The 21,007-nt window shown below is 38.0% G+C and overlaps 1 protein-coding gene across 1 annotated transcript in view; it reads left to right on the forward strand.

Annotated features, from left to right (window-relative positions):
• LOC128019346 (thrombospondin type-1 domain-containing protein 7B) overlaps positions 1–21,007 on the forward strand; it is a 180,215-nt gene that overhangs the window by 78,900 nt on the left and 80,308 nt on the right. The window contains exons 4-9 of the mRNA XM_052605326.1: positions 2,044–2,884; positions 7,677–7,925; positions 8,367–8,536; positions 12,686–12,841; positions 13,920–13,924; positions 16,120–16,231. Of these exons, the coding sequence (XP_052461286.1) occupies positions 2,044–2,884; positions 7,677–7,925; positions 8,367–8,536; positions 12,686–12,841; positions 13,920–13,924; positions 16,120–16,231 (1,533 nt within the window). The remainder of the gene's footprint in view (positions 1–2,043; positions 2,885–7,676; positions 7,926–8,366; positions 8,537–12,685; positions 12,842–13,919; positions 13,925–16,119; positions 16,232–21,007) is intronic.

The raw sequence follows: 21,007 nt of genomic DNA on the forward strand, positions 1-21,007 counted from the left end.
CGGATATTTGATCCACACAGTGTCTGATCCATTTTGATCCTTATTCTGGCTATGAACAGACAAATGCTTACGTATATACTGTGCATATTCAAAATTCAAGACATGTGGCCGATAGATAGGATAGATAGGCCATATATAGGATATATTCACTTCTCACCACATTGAGTGGGTTTATAGTGTCTTTATTGTAGATATTTGCTCCGCTCTTGATCCTTTACTTTAAAATAGGTGCTCAGCATTTCAAACAACCGTACTGAGTCTCATTTCTGTACAGCCCCACAAATTGTAGTTCACATTCTAATATCTAAGAATATGAATTTGAGGTTGACAGTGACTATACTAAGTGGTTTATTAATTTGTGGTCTGTGCAATATAATACTTGCCTTCTGAATTTGTGGTAATATTTGGCCTCTAATTATGTAATGTAAAAAAGGGGTTTATTGCCTTGCTGTGAGAAAACTAGACAAGGTTTTTTTTTGTTTTTTTTTTACATCTTGACTAGTTTAATAGAGCAACATTGACTTAACCAGCAGCATGTCTTGGGGGCGAAACTATCACTTGTAAATATTTTTTTGAGGCTACCGACCCAGAAATTACACACTTCAGCTTCAAGTGTGAATTTAAAAGAACACAACAGCTGCATTCACTAACTGAATCTTGTGGGGGTTTAGCTCAAAGCTTTATATACAGGTACAATAACAGAGGAAAAATCAATCTTGGCCCATTGTGCATGTGTAGTCAGACTGTAGACTCAGGGGAAGGGTTCTGTGGGAGGCATTGAAATGCCTTTAAATGTTAATATTAGCTTGGGTTCTTTAGGGGAATGAACGTGAAATTATGGTGTTTACATGTTATTAGCTATTTTGCACATTTTGGCATAGGTGAGTGTGTGTGAGACGTGTAATTCCTTCAGTTAAATAAATAAACATGGTGATGTGTTAAACCTCTGGCAGTGTTGCATTCTCATGAAAAAAAAAAAACTTAATGATGTGCTCCAGTGAGTTACATTACTGTTCAGCATTGTAGGATGTTGTAGCTGATTATGCTGCTTTCAGGCTAGCATGGATTAAAAAAAAAAAAAAAAAAAAAAATTACTATTTACCTTTCATTTCATTCATTCACCTGTTTGTATAGATGAGCTTTTAATGAGGCAATCAATTTAGTAATAAAGAAAAAAGTAAAAGTAATAAAATATTTATAATGCGTAGTCCCTGATAACGCACATGCAGTACAGTACATTGCCAAAATGTCTGTTCAGTGTGTTTGTTCATTATTGGATATTACATTAAACATCTACTGTGCAATATGTTAATAAAATATGTCCTGTTTGGTGTTGAAATAACACTCAATAAATGTATAAATGCGTATGCTAACAATACATGCTTTAGCAATGTATTTTTAATGCACTATTTATTTATTTATTTATTTATTCAGATATTTGTGGCATTTAAATTGATGCTTCGCCTAAAAATGTAAATTTTGTCATTATTTACTCACCCACATGTCAGTCTAACCTTTGTGACTTTTTATTCTGTGAAACACAAAAGGAAAAGTTTAGCAGAATGTTGACACTGCTTTTTCCATACATTGTGGATGTAGTCCAGTGTCTGGTTGGCTCCACAATTTTTTTTTTTATTATTATTTTTTTTTTTTAAATCAAATAAAAACAGCTTTTATGAGCATAATAGACTTATTTTAAAAAATCTCAGTCCAGGGTGTGTCAGGCTTCAAAAATTATGAAAGTCTAAAGCTTTATAAAAGCATTGTGATAAACCAAGTTTATAGTGTTATTGTCTGAAATTGTTGGGATTTCTTTAAAGAAAGCAACATGGGTTTGGAAAGTAATGATGACAAAAAAATATTTTTTGTGTGAACTAATCCTTTGAAATGTAACACTTTCCAGACAATGCACTCTATCACAGATATCCTGCTGATTTATGTGTGCTCTCTGGGTAAAGCTCATGGTCATGAGTGCTGAGAAGTTACTTAATTACCCTTAAATTTAAAGAGCTAATGTTTATTCTTTCATCTCCCATTTTCCAGGTCAGTGGGGCAGGTGCATGGGAGAAGAATGTGGAACTGATGGGGTTCAATCCAGGACGGTGTGGTGCATCCACTCAGAAGGCTGGACCACGCACCACTCAAACTGCCGGCACTCAGATAAACCTGAGAGCAAGAGGCCTTGCTTTAAAGTGTGCGAGTGGCACCAGGATCTCTTCGAATGGGAGGTTTCAGAATGGGGGCCATGCGTTTTAACACCATTCCAGTCCAACGTGCTCAAACCAAGGACAATTAAGTGCGTCACGGCCCAGCACGGCATCCAGAGACGGAAGGTCCATTGTGTGCGCACCTCAAACCACACAGCCGTTACGGAGAGGATATGTGAGTTCTTTTCCCCACGGCCGGTGCTTGAACAGGCCTGCCTGATCCCCTGCCCTCACAACTGCATCATATCCGATTTCTCCTCCTGGTCCAGCTGCAGTCGAACATGCGGCACGGGTCTCCAGCATCAGACCCGACACGTTTTAGCGGCACCGATGTATGGAGGAGCTAATTGCCCCAATCTCACCCAAACAAGGACATGTACAAACCTTCTGCCCTGTCCGGTTGGAGAAAGCGAGCATCGCTACAGCCTTAAAGTCGGCCCCTGGAGCGAGTGCAGGCAGTCGCAACACAAGGGGCTCTGGATGAGTGGAAGGACCATGCTGGACTTCACCATGGGAGATACAGAGAGGAACACCGTAAAACGACATATCCAGAGCTCCCGGCACCAGCATCACCACCTCCACCACCACCATAGCCTCAAGGGCTTGGATGTGGAGATTGGCTACCAGACACGCCAAGTACGTTGTGTGCGCAGCGACGGCAAGAACGCCATGCTGAGGTAAGAACCCCTGAAGGTATGCAGACACATCTGACGTGTCTATTCAATTGGCAATAATCTGTGTACAAGCAATGCATGCCTGAGAACATAAACCCTTTTAAGGTCTAAATCTCAGATTATGCTCTTGGAAGCAAGGTACTGCTTTCTGCTTGTGTGAAAGGAATTGCTGTGCAGCTGGATTTTTGAAGTGGCTCTGTGAAGTGGGCCTAGCTAAATCGGTTAGTCCACCATTAATCTCCTTCCCCCTGCAGTACTATACAAGGTGAGCAGAGAGACATGCCTCTGGCAGCTGCAAAGGCAGCATGGGAGAGCCGGGCCCCTGAGCAGAACACGCTATGGCGTGATGGAAAGTATTACATTTACTCTCTTGCTGCAATCTCGGCATCCATAGCATGAGTTTGGAAAGACGGTCAATCACTGTTACGCTGTAGTCTGAGCTTTATTCTCATTTTGCTCTCGCTCATGGTAGAATTAAAAGTCACTGAGATGTAGCTCATCTTCCTCTCAAAAAGAGTATGGATTTCATGAAAACTGAGGATAATGAATACTGAGGAACTAAGGCAGGCTTTGAACATGACTTTAAAGATGCCTCCTTTGCAAAATATTGATTTGTAGGCAGGTACTCATGATAAAGGTTTTAAGTCTCAAATGTAGACTCCATTTTACCTGTGTCATGGTGCTGCCTGCTGCCGCTTGCTATCCAAGGTAGTTTATGTCCACTAATATGAAATTCAAAGGCTTCATTAATATCTACAAGCACAGTGAAGTCTATTATTAAGAAGTAGAAGGTATTTGGTTCAATACAGAGCCAGGACGTCACTCCAAACTGGAAGAAAGAGCCAGGAGGAAACTGGTGACCAAGAGGCTCTGAAGTAGTTGCAATTTATGACAAAGAGTGTCCATTGTGTGCATGTCCATGGACAACAATATCACAAATTCTCCACATACAGTGTGTGGCTTGTATGGGAGAATTGCAAAAAAGCCACTCCACAAGAAAGGCCACATGCAGTCATGACTGAGCTTTGCTAAAATGCACCTTGAAGATTCTGTGGCAGATAATACTAAAATGTAATTATTTGGCCTCAACACCAAACAATATTTCTGGCAGAAATCCAATACAGCTCACCATTGAAATAACAGCATTCCTCCAGTAAAGCATGGAGGTGATAGTATCCTGCTATGTTAACAGTCTGACTTATAACTCAAAGGTAGCAGGTTTGAGTCTCAGGTCCGGCAGGGATTGTAGGTGGGGGGTGGGGGGTGGGGGGGTGGATGTCCCGTGATCTCTCCACCCTTAATACCAAGACGGCGGTGAGATCCTTGAGCAAGGCATTGAACCACCAACTGTTCCCCTGGGCGCTGCAGCATTGGCTGCCCATTGCTCCAGGTGTGTGTTCAGGGTGTGTGTGTGTGTATGTGTGAATATTAGTTCACTACTCACTGCTGTGTGTGTGCACTTGGATAGGTTAAATGCAGAGCACAAAGTACTAAGTATAAATTCCACCATGTCCTTTCCTTATGTGGTATTTATCTGCAGCAGAGACTGGAGCACTTGTCAGGATAGAGGGAAAAAAGGATGGGGCAAAATACTGTCAAATGCTTGAGTAAAATATGTTGCCCTCTGCCTGAAAGTTGTCAATTGAAAGAAAGTTTACCTTTCAACATGACAATGACCCAAAGCACATGGCAAAACTGAGCACACAGTCATTTGAAGGAGAAAAGTTGAATATCCTTGCATGGCCTATATTCAGTGCTCAGACTTAAACACAGTTGAAGGTCTATGGAATGACTTGGAGACTGCAGTCCACAAGCGTTCAAAATCAAATTTAACCAAACTTGAGCAGTTCTGCAAAGAAGAGTGGGCAAGGTCTAGATGTGCAAAGTTAGTAGAGACAGAGAGATATCCCAAAAGACTAAAGGTTGAAATTGAAGCAAAAGGTGGTTCAACAAAATACTGATATAAATAAATAAATAATACTGGGGGTGGTCCTTTTTCCAACTCAGAGATTCTGTTTTTTATTTTTATTTTATTTTTCTGAAATGTTGGAGTTATAACTTTCACTTGGATGTCATAAATAAGTAATAGTTAATACAGCTGGATAAAACAAAAACTGTGTCCATCATTATTTCAGACTGCATGCAACAAAATGTGATTAATGTTAATAGAGCTGCACAATTAATCAAATTTCTAAAAGCAAATACAGTTAAGGTAACCTTAAAACTTTTTTTTTAAAGTAGAAATTAATCGTTCCACTTATGTTATTGTTTTACTTATGTTTAGTCCACTTACTGTAAGCTATCTTAAGGGGTTCTCCATTGTTTTAATCAAAATGTTAGTATAACATTATAATACCATGCATTTTTTTACTTTATTTATTATAATGGTCATGTGATTTTGCTAAAAAGAACATTATTTTATGTATTTGGTGTAATGAAATGTGTTGGTTCAGTTTAAGGTTCAAGAAGCAGATTATTTTCCACATAATGTACATTATTGTTTCTCCTCTATGTCCCGCCTTTCTGAAACGAGTCGTTTTTTACAAAGCTCATCGGTCTGAAAAGCGAGGTGTGCTCTGATTGGCCAGCTATCCAATGTGTTGTGATTGGCTGAATGCCTCAACCATGTGACGGAAATGCTACGTCCCTTACCCTACTATGATGCTTGTCCCAGTCAGAACTCTGCTCTGCACATTTTATATGTCTTTCTATGTTAAAACACCTGATTTATATAATCAGCTCATTAGAATTGAGCTCTGTGCATGAACTGTGTTCAGACTGAAATGGTCCCTACACAGTGCTCATTGCTTCCTACTCCCTGAGCAGGGGAAATCTGTTGAACTTTACTTCATTTGAGACTTTAGTCTTTGCAACTTTAACAATCTTACAGTATCTATTCACAAACAGCTTGTAACACTCCAAAGAGAAAGGAAAACTTGAAATTGCATCGTATGACCCTTTAAAAGAAGAAACCAGTCCAATGCATAGTTTGAGGCTTAATACTATAGAAAATCAAAGTTTTTCAGTTAGTGTTATGATCTTGTTAATTTTCATATTTCAGTTGCTTCAAACTGGTATAAACATCATTCAGTGTAAATTGTGATAATTGTAATTAAAAATCGCAATTACAATTTCAAGGGAATAATCAACAATTATTTTTTTTTTTCACAACCGTGCAACCCTAATTGTAAAGGGGGGTGATTATTTTCTGTACCCACTGCATGTCTGACAACAAGAGCTGACTGTATTCTGTCAGTAAATGTATCTTTTATAGATGAATCTTAGTTTGTTCAGTGACTGAAATGTCTATGGAAAAAGGTGTTCTTGCAGTTTTTTGTTCTTCTGTCTGGGTTTTCTCATTTCATATTTGTTTAATATGAATTTACAAGCATCCTCATTCTCAGTTCAAAGTGGAGGAGAGTGTCGTGGTGGTATGTAGAGCAGAATGGGGTCTGACAGGTTTACTACAGGTGTAGCATAACAAGAGAGAGGCCGGGTTGTTATTTTACAGTGAGACGAGCATTCGCTCTAATTAACATATTTATTTATGAATCCTATGTGCATGCTTAATGAAATGTAGTGATTTGCATATTTCCCTCCTGAGTTCAGTTTCTGCAGTTTTTCCAATTATAGTTTAATTATCATTTAAAATGAAGTGAAAATGAATACTACACAAATGGATTATGATATACACAAGTAAATTAATCAGATGACTTAAATGGATGAATCGCTAATTAGATATGCAATTTGCTGTGCATTTATTCATATTTCATATTGCAGTCATTGCTTCATAGGACACAGAGGTGAATAAATCATTTAAATATCATTCACTTTACATTCATTACACTGTCTGGAGTCTGCTATGCAAAAACCATTTGCTGTACCATCACTCAAGCATTGTAGTATATTAAGAAAATTTTAACATCTCTGACAAATTATGAATCTAGTCGTCTCTTGCCACGGATACTCTACTCATATTATTAAATATGCAAATTATGCACTGAAAAGTTGGCTAAGGATTCAGAATCTTATGTTTTGTAGGGGTTTTGTAAGTTTGTTTTAAAGCTGCAGTAGGTAACTTTTGGAAAATTGTATTTTTTATATATTTTTTAAATCTGTCATTATGCCCTGACAGTAGAATCAAGCTCCTCTGGCTCCTCCCATTGGTCCTATTGCCATTTGCAGAAATACACTGCTCCCGATAAGAAACATCCAATCAGAGCTGCTGTCAGTAACTTTTTTTGTGTTCAAAATTTACAAAATGTATATAATAAGCGAGTACACCATTTTCCAAACCGTGTTTTTAGCCTGTCCTGAATCACTAGGGTGCACCTATAATAAGTGTTTATATTCTGACTATTTTAAATTGCTTCAGGGGTACCACGGCGGAGTAACCCAGTACCTTTGTGATTCTTCATAGACATAAACAGAGAGAAGTAGCTCCAGCTACAGTGTTCTTCCGCAAGACGCAAGCAGTTCTGTTTATTAACCGCTAGAGCGTCAAAAGTTACCGACTGCAGCTTTAACTGAATCACAAATTTGTCACAACAAAACGCGCACACACACGCGCACACACAATCACACACACACACACAAAAGGTTCTTCATTACACCCTATTAAATACTAACAATAGAGGAACAACTGATGGCATTTATCTCATAAAACATATTGTCACTATGTGCTTTCAACTCTAAATCACAGTGACTTCCTTCATCTCTTTTTGGCAGCATTAAAATGTTTGAATATGTTTTTGTGTGCATGTCATCCCTAATTTATTTGTTTTCTTGTTCTCAGTCTTTGTACCCTTGACAAAGGTCCTGGAACATTCCAGTCATGCATTATGCCCAGAGACTGTGAGACCTCTGACTGGTCCGTTTGGAGTCCATGTTCAAAGACATGTAGGGCATCAGATATGTCACCTGGTTTTCGGGTCAGGACTCGCAGCATAACGCAGACTCCTATTGGACTAGGCAAAGAATGCGCCACTCTTGAAGAAAAGGAAGCCTGCAACATCATTGGAGATTTACTTCCTAACTGCCCTAGGTTTGTATTTCAGCCTCCCAATAATAATTAAATTCATACTGTACATGAAAGTGGAAAAATAAAATTGACTAAATGGTTTTTCGAGAGTTTTTGTTTAAGTACTGTATCTATTTACTGAACCCCTGTTGCATCCGTGCATAGCAAAGATTAGAGGAAGCTAATTAGTGAGATTAGGTATTTGATCAATAGCAGCAGACACTTATTTCATTAAAACCACTGCTTTATGCATCATAACACTTTGCTTAGTCAATGCATTTTCATTAGTAGATGGTTTCCTGCCGGAAAACAGGAAGCTAAGCCTATTAGTATCTTTCAGCAGCAGCTCACTGTGCCCATTTATCTAGTGCAACCTTTGAGAGGAACCCCGCATGATATTATGAGAAACGGCCAAAACAAAAGAAGTGTGTTTCACCACAGCGGGTGTGTGCTTTTGTTCTCCAGGTATGTGTGGAAGAGCACGGACTGGGGGGACTGTCAAGTGGCATCTCTTCTCAGCCAGCAGGACAGAAGGCTTAACAATGTAAGCGTTCTCTGTGGTGGAGGGATTCAGACCAGGCAGCTGTACTGCATCCAGGTCCTTGACAACTCCACCCCTCATCACAGAAATGAGGGTACGGAACCGTGTCTAAATGACAATGAACAGTAGTATGGCTTAACTATGTTCTGTGCATTCAGTGTGTCTCTTCAGCTGCAGATGTGTTGGTTTTCACATTGCAAAGGCTAATTCATTTTGGTTTAAGAAATCCAGAGCAACATGTCTTTTGGTTAGCCATTTGTATTAGACGTGAGTAACCGTGCTTGTGAAAAACCTGTTTCTAAGATTAGAGGTAGTTAAAGGGAGTCACCTTACTCTGAAATGAATTTAGAGGAGCTACACTAGTCAATGAAAGCAGTGTTTAGATGGATTCAAGGCATGCTGAGCTGAGAAAGGCATACAGATGAAGATGACTCCTTTCAGTCAGTGTTGTTTGGGGATATAGATCAATGAAAATCAAGTGTGGTGTTTGGTTTCCACCTGAACCAGGGACTCTCATACTAATCATCCCCTTGGAATTGTAAGGTTCTATCTGCATTCTGAATAATTTTGAGATTTTGAATTTCAAAGTTCCTCTTTAGGAACTCGAGCTGCGTCAGATGATGCTTTGGGAACACCCTTCAGCGTGACTGGCTCTGAACCATGTGTGTAATCCGTCCAATGGATGGACGAGACATCATAGGCGGGTGGTTTCAGAGACCAGGAAGCTTAAAAGCACGAGGGGCGAAGCCGGCATTTGGCCTTCTGTCATTCAGCAGTGCTCTGTGTGTGTGTCAGTCATGTTTCCCCTGCCAGCAAAAGAAAAAGGTATTGGGGTAGGGAAACACCCAGTAGTTTTGTCTGCTTGAGAGTGAAGCACAGAATCAGTTCTCGAGGGAGCTGACGGGCCGCGATGCGAGTGTTTTCTTTTACGGGCAGGAGAAACACACAGCCTGAACGCGGCACTGCTTTCACCCAAAACTTCTCTTGACTGAAGCTTTGACTTAATGGAGCTTATCAGTGGACAAACAACACTAAATAAGACTCACAAACAGATAGTGACTGACACACACACACAGAGCACTGCTGAATGACAGAAGGCTAATTGCCGGCTTCGCCGCACATGCTTTTAAGCTTCCTGGCCTCTGACGTCACCCGCCTGTGATGTCTCGCCCATCCACTAAACCTAGACCCGGTCATGCTGAAGGGTGTTCCCAAAGCGTCCTCCTACGCAGCTCGAGGTCCCTTTAGGAATCATGGTTACATGTGTAACCTGAGACGTTTTTGCATTCCCTTTGACTGTGTAGATAGAACTTTTTTTTTTTTTTAATAAAAAATCCCAAGGTGTACACAACATAAAAAAAGCTATCACATACTGTAAAAAAGTTGTCACAGAATAAGAATATGTGAATAACTCAATTTTGACAATAATGTCAGACAGAACCTTATAATTCCAAAGGGACATAATGTTAACAGAACACAGTCAAAGTAAGAAACTTTAAAGACGTTTGCATAAACCTTTGAACACTTGTTTGATAAAGGTCACATTGAGAATCAATGCAAGTCAAAATCTGTGCAAAATCATTTTACTTTCTTACTGCATGTCCCTGGCTATATTGGGAACTATTCATCCAGCACATGCTACTCTATAATAGGAACAGATTTGATTAATTTTCCTGTCCTCTGAAACTACTTTCCTTTTTTGATGATGTCTCGTAGGCCATGTCTCGTAGGCTATTGGCTAAAGTTAATCAATAGCCAAAATATAGTATTATTAATTATATAGTAATTATATAATAAGTATTATTACCAAATTCACATTTCAGTTTGCCTCCATTCTGGTATGTAAATACTTTCAATTCACAATCTAACTCATTTCTGATGGATAAAATTATGTCCCACCATCAAAGTTTTCACCTTGAATATTGTGTTTCACGTGTAGATACATGAAATTTCAGAATTAAAATGTTTGGAAACAACAATTCATGTTAATTATTTAAGTTGACATGCTACGCAAATTTGCCCTCTCTATTTCCTGAATGAATACTATCAATTTTATTGTGAACATTATATCCATGCATGTTTCTTTCTTTCTTTTCTTTTTTACTTTGTAATGTTCAATCAAAAACTCTTCCTGTCAAATGATAGACTTCTATCTAGTGATGTATGTCAGATTTCAGTAACTTAGACTGTTTAAGTCTGTCACTTAGAATGAGCTGCTAGTTTGTATTAAGATCTGCCTCCATCCAATGAACAACCGATGGAGAAAACGGTGGGTTATTTGATAACAGTGTGAGCTGTTTGAATATGGGAATCGCTTTGGGCATGACCAACTGCGGGAACTCTTATGACACCATGTCTGTCTTTAGCACTATTCGTCTGTGCACTATTCCACCTGACGTCTGTGATTTTCATGTACCAATTCGGACGGGACTAGTATCTCCGTGTTTATTACAGAGGTGGGAGGGTCTGATTGTGCATCTGGGCGTCACAGAGATCACGCGCTCTGTATGCGTGCATTTAATTCATTCAGAATGATTGCCTTATTACTATTACACAATAAATACTAAATGGCTAGTATAGCAAAACCATGTTAATGTGTGGTTCCTTTAGTTTAACTTGTTTTTCTTTTTTCTTTTTCTTAATTAAATGTAATTAAAACGTTATGTAACTGAGTACATAAATGAACGTGAGTAATCTTACCTGATGCTGATATTACAATAGCAGGTATTAACAGTTTACGCGATCTTGCTCTTGATTTTATTATTTGTATTATTTTTTATTATTATTTATTTGCCGCTAAGCAAATATATCAAACATCCGCGCGGTAAGAGCATCTACGGTAATTCACGTTGGCCAAAACACACAAGGAAACGCGTTGTGAAATAAAATATCACTGGCAATCACAGACATTCGCATTCGGACGGGATTAGTTTTCTCAGAGGATCACTGAGTTTGCTGAAAAACGGTAGGTAATTTGCTCTGGAATTATCACAGAGGTTGTGTGAGAAAATCACCAAGTACGTCTGTGAAACGAAGATTTCTCTAACGACCCCCTGTAAAACTAGTCCCTTCCGAATAGGGCTTTTGACAGACAGGCTGACCTGTGACCAGGCTCCGCCCCACCTATATTATCCACCCACCTATATTATGCCATTAGCCCAAGTCATTATAGAGAAATTACTTCCCGTACCTGTGCAAGGAGGCAAGTGCAGATGAAACACCTAACTCACCTAAACACCTAACTAAAAAAAAAACTTTTTCTAACTTTGCTCTGTGTTTCACTATGGAAGATATAGCCCACTCCCAGAGTGTTCCAATATCACCCATAACAATTAAATGGGCAATTAATTAACAAATCATTTTTTTTTTATTATTATACCTACCTGCTTCCAGCACTACATGTGCTGAGGATGTCTCAGACACATCCAGTCTATAGAGCTGCGCAAAGGTATGTGGCATAGCCCAACTTGCTGCTAAACAAATATCTTGAACAGAAACTCCCCTGATTGAGGCCCACAAAGTAGACATACCCCGTGTGGAGTTGGCTCTCAAGCCCTTAAGGAGTTGAAGATCCTTGCAAGCATATGCTAAAGATATAGCCTCTATGATCCAATGAGACTATGAAATGAAACAATGGCTTCCAAAGGAGGAGCAGCCCAAGGTACAAACAGCTTGTCATGAGTCCTGAAACCTGTTATTACTTTACATACAAGAGCCTGCACCAGACATAATGAATTCAACTTTTGCTGCTCTGGAGAAAAGAACAGAGGAGGGTGAAAAGCTGCCAGTTCAGTAGATGGGCACCATATACGCTGAGTCAACTACCTTAGGCACAAAAGCTGGGTTAGGGCTAGCTGTCTGGTGTCTTTGGCATGGGTCGTACTAGCTGATATAGGTCACAGGTCAACCTGTCCATCATAGTGTCATAAGAGCTTCCAAAATTGGTCACGCCAAATTCCCATAGCGAAACACTGAGTAAAATTAGAAAAAGAACCAAGTCCTGTCCCTATATTTTTTTCTTATCATATAATCTGTTTCACTTGAATGTATGTCACAATCCAGAAACAGAGATCTGTCAAGACTTTAAGCTAAATGCTTGAAATTCGTTTTATTCTGTGTGGGAGTTAGTGCTCAGCAGGAAAGATCAGAAAATTATACTTATTAAACTGAATTATATTTTGCCAAGAAAAGTTCTGGCTAAATTTCCCTGACATATGTATTCTTCCTTCCTATACTTCTGTAGTGTCTAGGCCAGTAAGTGGGCATCTGTGTGCAGGAGAATTGCCTTCTGCAGTGCAGCACTGCTCTATACCATGCCCACAGCTATGCCTGCTCTCCTCCTGGTCCTCCTGGGGGGCCTGTCTCCACGACAACTGCATGGAAACACATGGACGAAAAGGTGGGACAATATGGGAATGAAATGTTATTGGTGGGAAAAAAATCTGCTCTATTATTAATAGAAGCAATAAAATCCACTTTTAAATATGTTTTTTAAATTGATGATTGGTACACCTCTCCACTGAGCTGAACCCAGAGGTAACAGAGTATCTAAAACTGACATCATTTCTGGTGAGAGGTGATACCATCTGTCACTGAAGCGAGCTGCCAGAGTACTGCCCTATAATGAGAGAATATAGCAGAGGGCAGACTGATGTCACACAAATCAGTCATACATAAGTGGGGCTTTCAGTCAGAAATGACTCATTCTGGATAAGAATGATAAGAATAATCCCAGCTTTAAAACAGTGCTGCACTTTTATCATTCACCTGCCTTACTGAAACAAGATGAATATTTTAGAGCTATGAAAATCTAAATTATGATGTTAAATGTGAAAATAATATGATATAATATGTTGCATTTATTTGATCAAGTGACATTTATAATAGTACAAAAGGTTTCTATTTCAAATAAATGTGGTCCTTTTGAACTTTATATTCATAATATAATCCTGAAAAAAAATATATTTCAGTTTCAACATATTAGAATCCACATGTTAGAATGATATCTGAAGGATAATTTGACACTGAGGACTGGAGTAATGATGCTAAAAGTTCAGCCTTACCACCAGAGGAATAAATGACATTTTAAAATATATTGCAAAATCAGAACACAGTTATTTTGAATTGTAATGATTTTTCACACTGTTTTTGTGTGTGTGTGTTTGTGTGTGTGTGTGTGTGTGTGTGTGTTTGAAATTATTCATTTATTAAGTAATAAACATAATTCAGACTATAGAACTACAAAAAAGTAAAAAGTATCAAGATCATTAAGAAAAAAAAAAAAAAATGTTCATGTTGAAATCTCTAACTTTGCACACTTGCTGATATTTTGGCAAAACAGTTTGAGACATTAAGCTTTCTTCTGAAATTCTTGAGGAGAAATATCAGAAGAAACCCATCTGAGAAGGATTTGCTTTATGACTGATTACTGTCTAGAAGATTTTGTGATGTGTTTTCCCAGTGGGAATGTCTAATAGGTAGGGTGTCTAGATTATCTTTTATTCATTATTTAGACTGCACCTTGTTAGACAATAGTCTGTTTACTCTTTTCAAGCATTTCACCTCGCTGCTGTTTCAGAGGATCGTTTGATCTTTGATACTGGGTGAACTACGCAGAACTCCCGAGCCTAGAGCTTTCATAAAGAGAAAAATGAACTTCTTTCCTACACGTTCAAACATAGATTTAATCAGAGGAGTCTTGTGGATTGATTATTTTGTTGTTTTATTAACATTTCTAGTGCATTACAAATCTACAATTGCCCACAGTCATTTTTTTATCCACTTTGTGTGATCTTGGGTGAATGTAAGCATGTGGAGGAATGGATTGAACACTGGTTTGGTAATGATTGTAAACAAATTCTACCCAGCATTAATATGAGTAGGGAGCATTGAAGTGGGACTGATAAGGTTCTGAATTATTGGAAGTGAAACTCTGCCTGCAGCCCACCAATCTTTCCAATGAATAAGTCCAACAGCTCCTGTGAACCTTTCAATTATTAATATCCGCAGGGATGTGTCTCCACCAAATTGTTTTGCACAGTTTGGAGGAGGGCATCGCCCATCCATGCATTCCTTTTGGGCCAGAAAGGCTTTTGGTGTGTAAACCGTGTCGGCATGCATGTTCTCCAAGGGAGTATGTCCTCCACTATGCTGCTCAGGTGTAGTTTCAGAATGATGTGTGGTTGTAATTTGTTCATTTATTTTCCTGGAGTCGGGCTGTTGTCACCTACAGAAGAATAATGCTGCTTTTGGGGCTCAGATGTGCAGGAAGTTGTTTGTTACACTTTCAGTCTGCTTCTTCAATGAACAAAACTTGCATTTTTGTGCATGTACTAAAGTATATATTGAAATATAGTTAAATATTGTGTGTGTGTGTGTGTGTGTGTGTGTGTGTGTGTGTGTGTAAAATCTAATATTTTGTATTTTAGTGGAAATATAAGTATCTATATAACACATATGGCAATTTGTTTTGAACAAATTAATTTAATTCAGTTCTACCAGTGGGAAGGTTTTAACAAAAGTGCTTTTTGTACTTGACAGTAATTTATACAATTTAGAGATAAATTGTACATTTTTGCATCTGGGAATATTATGTCAGTGTTGGAAATGGATATCTAAAAAATAAATTGGCCTATTATCTATGGAAACAAATGTAAGTTTCCAAAAAGTTATAAGACAGATTCATATGGACTGTCCCCAGAGTGAAATGGACAAGTTTTTGCAGAAGATGCCACTGTTGTGAATATGCATGAATATAAACCAGTTTTATAGAATCGTCATATAATGAATTCTGAAAAAAGAACAAATTATTCATAATGCAGTCTACAGAATATACATCTGTTCTAAGAAATAGAGTGTTAATCATGTCTTCTCAATTTGTGTGTGATAAGTGAAGCAAACTGGTAATACGCCAAAGTTTGAAATATATAGACAACATATTCAGAGCTCTTGTCACACAATATACTCATGACTTATAGGGTTTACCATTTTTTGTGTCAAAGCAGTGTTAAGAGCTGTAGGCTATTTTGATTATTTCAAAGGCTTGGCTGACACTATGATTTTCCAAGGACTGCCAAGTCAGGCCCCCTGCAGGGGTGTGTGACGAACCAAATCTCACTACTGGCATGCACATAGTCAAGGAGCAAAGATATGAGGAGATGGTATCTACTCATCACAGACCATAAACAGGATCAGATGGTATCCAGACAGCTAGCATCCTACCCTCATGTTAGTCATCAGATAATCTTGTTTGATAAATTATGCTTGGAGTAAAGCCTGATACATCTTTTTTTCTCTCGCTTATGGACTGCACTGTAATGCAGCTGATATCGACGGGGGTTGGCTTTGAGAACGTTTGCCAATTTATGGAATATTAATTACAGTTGGCCTAAGGTTTTTTATTTATTTATTTATTTATTTTATTTTTTGCTCAAGAACTTGAATTAAAAGACATTGACAATCTTTCTAACAGCACAATGCATAGATTTAATTCATTTATTTTATTATAAAAAAGTGTTTTGCCTTCATGTTTAAACAGTATTTTTAGGTCTTAAATGTTCATATTCCAGTGCTATTTAATTTATGACTGGCTTCTCAGTTCGCAGTCATAGCTCATAGTTTTACAAATGAGTAAATTAAAAGAAGGTATTCAGGCAAATTACAGCAGAGCAGGAGTAGGATCCAGCATGCTTTCTGTGGCAGGTGCAATCTGAGGGTCCTTGTTTGACCAGTGAAGGGAACTGTGGAAATGGAACCAGGACTCAAACTGTCACTTGCGTCAACTCAAAAGGTATACAATCAAAATAATTGTAGTAAAACGTCTGTATGTGCATGTAGGTTATACACTAGTTTAAGGGTGTTGAATAAAGCATAAGAAACAATTATAGTGCTGTTTTAGCCAGCACCACAAATAAAGTGTCATATCTAAAGGATTCTAATATCCACCTGGATCCAAAAGGTCACATTATATTTACAAAAAAAAAAAAAAAAAAAAAAATGTAATAGTAATGGAAAGTTGTTTGGCTGAAGAGTACGGTGTTTGCGTATTCCATTAGAACTCTGGATGATTTGTATATCTATAAAGCATTCTGCTATTGAGAGTGATCCAATCAAGAAAAGGCTTTTAAGAGCAGCTGGTCACATTGGTCAGCGTCATGTCAGCGTCACAGTGTTTCAACAGTGCATTACACCAGCTGATAGCATTGCTTTGGAGATCAGTTAGTGTGACCCATTTTAATCTAGCTGTGTTATTTATGAGAGATGCCATGAAGATGAGGAATCCACCAACGTGAACTTGAGGAAGCCTTAGTGAGACCATAATAGCCCATCTTTACAACCCCAGAAACTAATTGGAGCCTTTTTGCATGTTTTATTATTGTGTCATAATAGATTATGGATGGATATATTAAGGAGGCAGGAAAGAATCCAGTGGAATTAACTAATTAATGTTCATGAGGAGAATTGACACACGGGTCTGAGAGGTGCGGGTGTTTAAAACGGGTTTAATTAGAACTAGAGATTTTTCTCATAATTCTTAATTCCAGTTCAAAAGACATCAGATGTGTGATCGTAAGTAACACCAGTGTCAAATACTCTATTTGATCTTCCCTGTACCTCGGTTGATTGATGCAATTTGACTCATTCAGGTGTTTTGGGGGATGAGAAAGGGTGTCTTATTATTTATTTTTATTTGTGAATTCATTATTTCAGACTTTGTTGAATTTAAAGGGCATCTGTGTTATTATACAAATTACAATGCTGCTATGTAAAATTTAATTACCCGGTATTTATAGTTAAATTAATTTGTGTAGCAAAGAAGTGAGTAATCATATCTAACAGCATCAAAATAGCTCTCATGATTTTGATAATTATGTTGATGAGAAGTCTGGTTAAATTAATCATGAAGTGTTTCCATTGCTCTATTGTTTAACCTTTCAGCCCAAACCTAAGAGACAAAATAATGAAGGATTTTTGGGCATGTGTTGTTTTCAATGCAGTTTTCTTAACTTCCTTTTGCCGGAGTTAATTGGGCTCTGGAGGAACAGGCATTTGCTCTGTTTCTGCTTTATTTCCCAAGAATGAGCATATTGAAGCATGTATGTCGGGGTCTGTTCGGATCTGACCGTGAGATGGAGCATTTTTCCTTGCACTGATGTTCAGACTGCTCCAGTTTACTGGCCAGTTAAAGCTCATTGCATAGTGATATATATCCCTCTATTCTGTATTCAAGGGCAGGACTGAACTCTTATTACAGGCTGGTAGCACTCTTAAGAGACACCCGTCATGCCGTTTACAGTCTGATTGAAATCCTGATACAGCCTTGAGCGTCTTAGCACAATTCTAGAGTATGAACACTATGGACTACTGGACTTTGACTATCTGCATAAAGTCTGGTCCACATTGCAGATCATTTTGGCCAAGAAATCCCTGCTTAGAAACAAAAAGACACCATATAATTGACATGTCAGTTTCATGCTTTATTTATGTGATGTTTAGGGGTGTTGGTGGTGCTTATAGATACTTAAAAAAATAAAATAAAATAAATAAAAACACTAAGAGCAAAACAGAATGTGCAGCTACTCAATGGTATCTTAATTTTTACATATTTTTTTTAAATTTGTTTTAGTCTTAGTCATAGTTTCATAGTTTCGTAGTTCAGTTACATTGCTATATGTAGATCCTTTAGAGAGGTTTAATCAGCTCGCTGTAAACAGTGTTTGTTCCCTGTTCTGCTTTTAGCTCATGCAGCTGAAATGTCTGATTATTATTGATTTTGACTGGAAATCTGTATTTTATATATATATATAGATTTGTCTTAAAAAAAAAAAAAAAAAAAAAAAACATTATTGCATTATTTATAACTTACAGTGTTATTTGTCACATCATTTTCAGTTTGTTTAATTATCATTATGAATTTTTTATTTTATTTTATTTTTTTATTTTTTTGGTATTATTGACATAAAAAACATTTTTGGCAGTAATTTCGTCGATTACAATAAAGGCAGGGTAGGTGATTTGATTCAAAAAACTTATTCAAAGTGCACACATACAAACACACCGTGAACAGACACACCAAGAGCAGTGGGCAGCCATTTATGCTGCAGCGCCCGGGGAGCAGTTGGGGGTTCAGTGTCTTGCTCAAGGGCAGCTACGTCGTGTTATTGCTGCCCCGAGACGCGAACCCACAGCCCTAGGGTTAGGAGTCAAACTCTCTAACCACTAGGCCAAAACTTCCCCTTGTCCAATCATATTCCTCGGTCTGAGGGCTACGATAGGCTGTGTTACCTGCCTTTCAACATATGTATTTGCATACCTCCGTTCACCCTGTATGTGCAATGTTTCTCACCGGTGAATGAGAGATGAGGTAATCTGACTGTGTTGCATTCAACCCTCCTCCAGCACTGTCTCTCATCATGTCGCTGGTCAGCCTCTGGCCTGCCTGTGTGCGTTCATGTTTTTTGGAGGAAGCGTGGCTTTGGAGATTGATTTGCAGTGAGGGTGGGATCTATCTATCTATCTATCTATCTATCTATCTATCTATCTATCTATCTATCTATCTATCTATCTATCTATCTATCTATCTATCTATCTATCTCTCTTTCTCTCTCTCTATATATATATTTTTTTTTTTTCTTTTTTTTTTTCCAAGTGAGTTTTATTTTGTGTGTATGCATGTATTTATGTATGTATGTGTGTGTGTGTGTGTGTGTGTGTGTGTCTATCTATATACACACACATCGTGTGTGTGTACACAAACAAATATACTGATTAAGAAAATGATTTTCAGCAGTGTTTGTGCAAGCTTATACAGAAAATTGTGTTTACCGACATGGGGTTTTCAATTTGATGAGTGAACAGGTTGGATTGTCCAGGATGTCGATCTCCTAGATGCACAGTTGCATGGAATTACTCCAGGGAACAGAAGCATTCTATCAAAGTCAAAGAATGCCCTGTTTCGGTGTAATTAAATAATGTTTCTGATCCTGGTGTTTCAGTAACCTCCCAGTGTGAACCCCATATGGCCAGACCCTTAGTTCTCCAGCAGCTAACCCACACTGTGGGCAGTCTAATAAGGGCTCTTGTCAGTGAAGATCTCTGAATATCAACTCCAGGTGTTTCTGCTTGCCAGTTTGTCTTAAGTGTTCGACTCCGTTGGCCAAACGCGGATTGTCAGTTTCCATCTCTGGACTCTGTAGCAATTCCGCATTTCTTTAAAGGAATTCAAATAAACTAGCGAACTCCTCCAAGAAACAGAATTTGTTCTTTGTTTTCACAGCACTTCAGGTTCATTGTGAAGCCCTGATGTTCATTTACTCTGATAACAGAGGCTCTATTACACCTGGATGTGAAGTGAAAAAAGTCATAAATAAAGCAATTCCTCCGGCAGCTGGGAATGTTTTACCGTATCCTATTATAAATGCATTTTTTCTTAATGTTTTCATACCTCCAAGCTTTGCAGTGCTTTGTCACTTAGCGGCAGTGTGGTGTGATGCTACATCTTAAGTTCTGCAGCTTTATAGCTCATGTGTAAGTCAACACATTCTTCAGCCGAGGCCTATCTCTAAAGCAACATATTGAGGAAGTCAGTCATTTAACTTTTTGTCAGCAGCACATTACTCAAATTCATTGAATCCTGTAGTCGCAGTTGTAATTTTCTGCTGGTTTATGACCTCGTCGTTTTAGTTCTCCAGCACTGCCAGAAATTCACAGAACACACGAGAGGCAATATAATATGAGGACCAAGGTCACCTTTTTTTATATTTTTTCTTTCTTCTCCTCCCACCACCCCCCACTTAAATTTACAGCAGGCTAAAATCGTTGTGACCTCTAGCTAATCAACAGCAGAATCTCAGTGTAATTATAGCGAATGTCAAACCTGACACAGCTTTGATCGATACATATAGAGCTAGACTGGCGATTGGTAGATAGATGTGAGAAAATCAATTACAAAATGCATGCAAAATGTACAAGAAGTTGCCATTATCTTGCAGTTTTTCACTTGTGTAGCTTTCTAGCTGAGTTCTTAGTATTAATGAAATCTTTCATCTTTTCACCTGTTTGCTGATATCTTGACTGTACATAGCAATGCCCATCCAAGGTTACATTTTAAGTCTACATAAGTTATTACTAGTGCTGTCGAAGTTAATATTGAATTGTCATAGGTTTGCATTTCTGTATTGGGGTTTAATGCTGAGAATTTTAATCTCTTTGTTGTGCAGTTGAGATAAGGAAAGAGCTGTTTTAAAGTGTCATTATATATAGACATACTTCAATTTTTTTTTTTTTTTTTTTTTTTTTTACAAACTTAATTATTCAGATTATTTTGCTTTCCATGAAAAAAAAAAGGAATGAAAGAAAATATGTAATTTATTCCTGTGACGTCCAAGCTATATTTTACTCCAGTCTTCAGTGTCACATTATCCTTCAGAAATCATTTTAATATGCTGATTTGATGCTCAAGAAATATTTCATATCATCAATGTAGAAAACAGTTGTGCTGCTGAAGTGTAGAAATCGCATCTTTTTCAGGATACTTTGATGAATGAAAGTTAAAACGAATAAGATT

The sequence above is a fragment of the Carassius gibelio genome, chromosome A9 (genome assembly GCF_023724105.1).
Source record: "Carassius gibelio isolate Cgi1373 ecotype wild population from Czech Republic chromosome A9, carGib1.2-hapl.c, whole genome shotgun sequence".
NCBI lineage: Eukaryota > Metazoa > Chordata > Actinopteri > Cypriniformes > Cyprinidae > Carassius > Carassius gibelio.